Source organism: Micropterus dolomieu, linkage group LG21 (genome assembly GCF_021292245.1).
Source record: "Micropterus dolomieu isolate WLL.071019.BEF.003 ecotype Adirondacks linkage group LG21, ASM2129224v1, whole genome shotgun sequence".
NCBI classification, from domain to species: domain Eukaryota; kingdom Metazoa; phylum Chordata; class Actinopteri; order Centrarchiformes; family Centrarchidae; genus Micropterus; species Micropterus dolomieu.
This window is the reverse complement of record NC_060170.1, coordinates 6178733-6182355: the sequence shown is the minus strand read 5'-3', so window position 1 is coordinate 6182355 and position 3623 is coordinate 6178733. Positions and strand designations below refer to the sequence as shown.

Sequence of the window (3623 nt, the reverse complement as noted above, 5' to 3'; positions counted from 1 at the left end):
AACTAAAGAGCTGACAACATCAGATCTGTATGGAACGCTGAGGAGGCTGTCTGATTTCCATCATGTTTCCCACATGATTTTCCATCATTTGAACTTTGGGCTTATGGGAAATATTGTTAGCTAAAACACAAATATTAAATAAACAACTACATTAGAAAAAAGAAAAACTACTGTCCTTGTCTAAACACATGAAGTTGGCCACAGTATATACTGTTGACAAAGACTCTGCCTTTAGTTATTTAAGTTACTACAAATGTCAGTGGGATTTTGAATGACCTTTCCTACTGAACAGAAAAGGTCCCCCCCCCACCCCAACCCACCCCATACCTGTTGTATTACCTGTCAAAGTGTACGTGAGTGGTACATGGCGATATCTACACGGCAACCTCCAACAATCAACATCAACAAGTCTTCCCTAGAAGCCCAGAGGCGATGGTTGTCCTCAGTCAGGGAGGTGAAGAAGCAAGCATTCATCCCAACACAATGCCTCTATCTATGAGGTAATGCATCAGCGAGCGGTGAATAATCAACATGAGCTATATGCTGATGAAATGAGTTACTGATATTAATCATTAGAATAACAATCCAATCTACTCTGTTTTCATACGGATGAACTGTTACTCATAAAAGCTGTGATATAACCTGAAGCTGCACCAGCTTCACACAGACAGGCTCATGATTCAGCACACATCCCAGTTCATGCCTCGGGCACTTCCAAGAGAAACGTGATAAAATGAAAGTGAGTCTGCAGAAATCCTTCCAGAGGCTGAAATCCCAAATATTTTTAATATCTACAGTATCTGTTAGCATCATTTTAGACGCAGTAGTGGCTCCTTTACCAGATATTGGAACCTGCAGTAGGGATTTGCTCCTATTCAGACTTTGTAATAGCATTAGTGAGGTCCAACACTGATGTTGGGTGACAAGGTCTCACAGGCCAGTTCATTCCAAACTGGAAAAACCGCTGTTTTATAGACTTTATTTGTCTCCTGAGGTTGCAACAGAATGTAAGGTGCCTTTTGTTTATATGAAGGGGAAAGTGAAGGCAGCCTTTGTTTTTAAGGGTATCACTGTTAGTTCAGTTCTGTCCCATCCCCTTCTCCATTTCTGCATCTGGTTTGCAGTTAAAAAGACTATAAAGAAAATAAATATACATCTGCATGAAGTGTAAAGAGCAGTTTCTGTGATGCTTTTTTCAAAGACTAATATTCCAACTAGAAAAAGAGAATCATATAATGGTCCTTTAAAGTGATTAATTTTTTGTTGAAAAATACCTTGTTTTTAAATGAGTGACTCAACTGCGGAAAGGTTGGACCTCTCTGATTATTATGCATAACCTCTTAATGTAATTTGCAGTTGTAGGCCAAATGTAGTGCCTTTACCCAAATTCTAATAATGGAATTACAGTTTGAAAATGCAGCAGTTGCCTTGATTATGATCAAAGGCAGTCTGCAGGAAACAGCTAATAAAACACAATATTCATTAGATGTTAAGATGGATGAAAATACTCAGAAAACAGTCAAAAACTGTTTGTGCACTTAGTGAAGAGGCAGGAAACAGGGACTTCTTTTAGACCTTTTTTTTTTTTATTTAAAAATATTAATCAATAAATAGCAAATAGAATAAATAACTAAATAAGACATTTACACAACAGACATTGTCAGTTTCAGGGTTGTTGGCCCACAGATGCATATAGCCTTAGGACACTTGTAAAAAAAAATCCAGTATGCCCGCAGGCCTGTTAGTGCATTTAGTCTATCACAGAGTTCAAGTATAGAGTTCAAGTGTTCATTTTGTTTGTAAGTAATCACAGTTTTTTTTTTTCGTCCTTTCTTTCTTTCAAGTGTCCCTTTTCAGACTGTGCCCTCCGCTCTGACGGGGACCGCTGGCAAGGAGAATCCGACACATGGAGCTTCCTTCCCGGCTGCGCTGCGCGGGGTGCACCGCTGTTCTCGAGAAGCTACCCAGGATCAACTCCAGCTCTTTTCATTTTCGAGTGCAAAAGCCCAGACTCGGGCGATTTACAGCCAAACCAGTCCCAGAGAACTCAGTTTTCGCTGCCCAATCTGTGGTAGACCAGCAGAGCCACCATGTAGCTCTTCCCAGCGCTCTGCTCGAACGAGGGGCTGGTTTCGGTCTCCTCGCCGGGCTTGGCGCAGGTGGTGTTTGGGATGATCTGTTCGCTGGATGATCGGCCTTTCTCACAGTTGGTCGGTGAGGCTGACAGGAGCTCGGAGCTGGCGCTGAGCTCTGAGAGCTGTAGCGCCTGCTCCTCCGCAGACTGGAAGGGGAAACCCATGTAATCGCTGTCTGAGCTGTCCAGCGACGTCTCGGCGCAGGGCTCCTCGGTGTAGATCTGCCACAACACCACCAAGCACAGGATGACCAGCCAGCGCTTGGCCTGGCTCTTCTCAGGTGGTGGAAGGTGCATGCGGACTTTAGCGGGATACATAACCCGGGTGCAGCGCTTCTTGGGACGGATGGGCACGTAGGAGTGCACGGCGGTGGCCTGAGTCGGTATCCGCTCGAAGGTGAAGACCTCGGGCTCCGTGCTGCGGGTCGCCATCCTGGACAAGGCGAAGCTCTCCCGCTTAACTGTCAGGGTCACGCTGTCTGATCGTGAGTACATTTTGTCTGAGTTTTCTGTCGCTTCCTCGAGTTTCTCTGTAGTGGTCTCTCGGAGATTTCAGAAAGTCAGATAAGTCTTGCACTGCAGAGAGCTCACGTTTTATACTTTCCCAGCTCAGGTTGTGTTTTTTTAGAGACGCCCATATACCGCAGGCCACTCCCTGAAGTTCAGCCAACGCACCTTATTGCACAGATGGGAAATAACTTCAAAAATTTGCTAGTTTGTGGCTGCAGGTCGATCAGGCCGGAGTGAGAAGCTGAATCATCAGGCTTTGGTAAATAAATACAATGAAGTATGTGGACACAAATCAAATAAAGGAACTTGATTTGAACTTGTGTTGGTATTTCAGTAAGATAAATGCAATTCTAATTATTATGATTATAATAATAATCATTATAATATATTTAATACTGAAAATATAACAGTTTGTTTTATGTTGCACATGTGGTTGTAACAATATATATAAACACCATAGACAACAAAATATGTGCCCATGCAGTAATCTGAGAGTTGCTCTGCTAAAAAGCTTCCTTCAAATTATCCACATGGAGTTTAGATTTTACCTGAGCAAGAAGAATGACTGAATGACTGAATGAATGTCTATCTGTATAACTTTCTGTTTCATGGCCGGCAGATGTTGGATGTGTCATCTAGATCATGTCAAAAATATAGAGAAGATACACAATGTAATGTGGGTATTTCATGTGTAAACTTCCTTCTTAAAGCTGGTCTGACACACATTTTGATAGGAACTTTGTGGATTTGGAGAGTGCTGTGACAAAACCAAGAAGTGTACCTTTAACCAAAATGACCAAAGTCATTTTGGTTAAAGGTACCTGATGTTGAGCCCAAAACAGAGATAAAGATAGGAATATATGATTACAGCATTTCTTCGAAAGCCGTGTCTGTTTGATGACAAATTCAAGTGACAACTGATTCTAAAAACATCTTTCCTGAAAATTTATTTTGAAGGCGGGGGGGGGGGGGGGGTCAA

At 42.4% G+C, this 3623-nt stretch overlaps 1 protein-coding gene across 1 annotated transcript; it reads right to left on the bottom strand.

Moving 5' to 3' along the window:
• Nucleotides 1–1791: 1791 nt before the first annotated feature.
• Nucleotides 1792–2735, bottom strand: ier3 (immediate early response 3). The gene has a single exon (XM_046035328.1). The coding sequence runs from the start codon at nt 2627–2629 to the stop codon at nt 2048–2050; it is 582 nt and encodes a 193-aa protein (XP_045891284.1). The 5' UTR covers nt 2630–2735; the 3' UTR covers nt 1792–2047.
• Nucleotides 2736–3623: the final 888 nt, after the last annotated feature.

What these genes read in the sequence shown, in the direction of transcription:
- ier3 (XM_046035328.1), bottom strand. Translation starts at nt 2,629, where the DNA reads ATGTACTCACGATCAGACAGCGTGACCCTGACAGTTAAGCGGGAGAGC.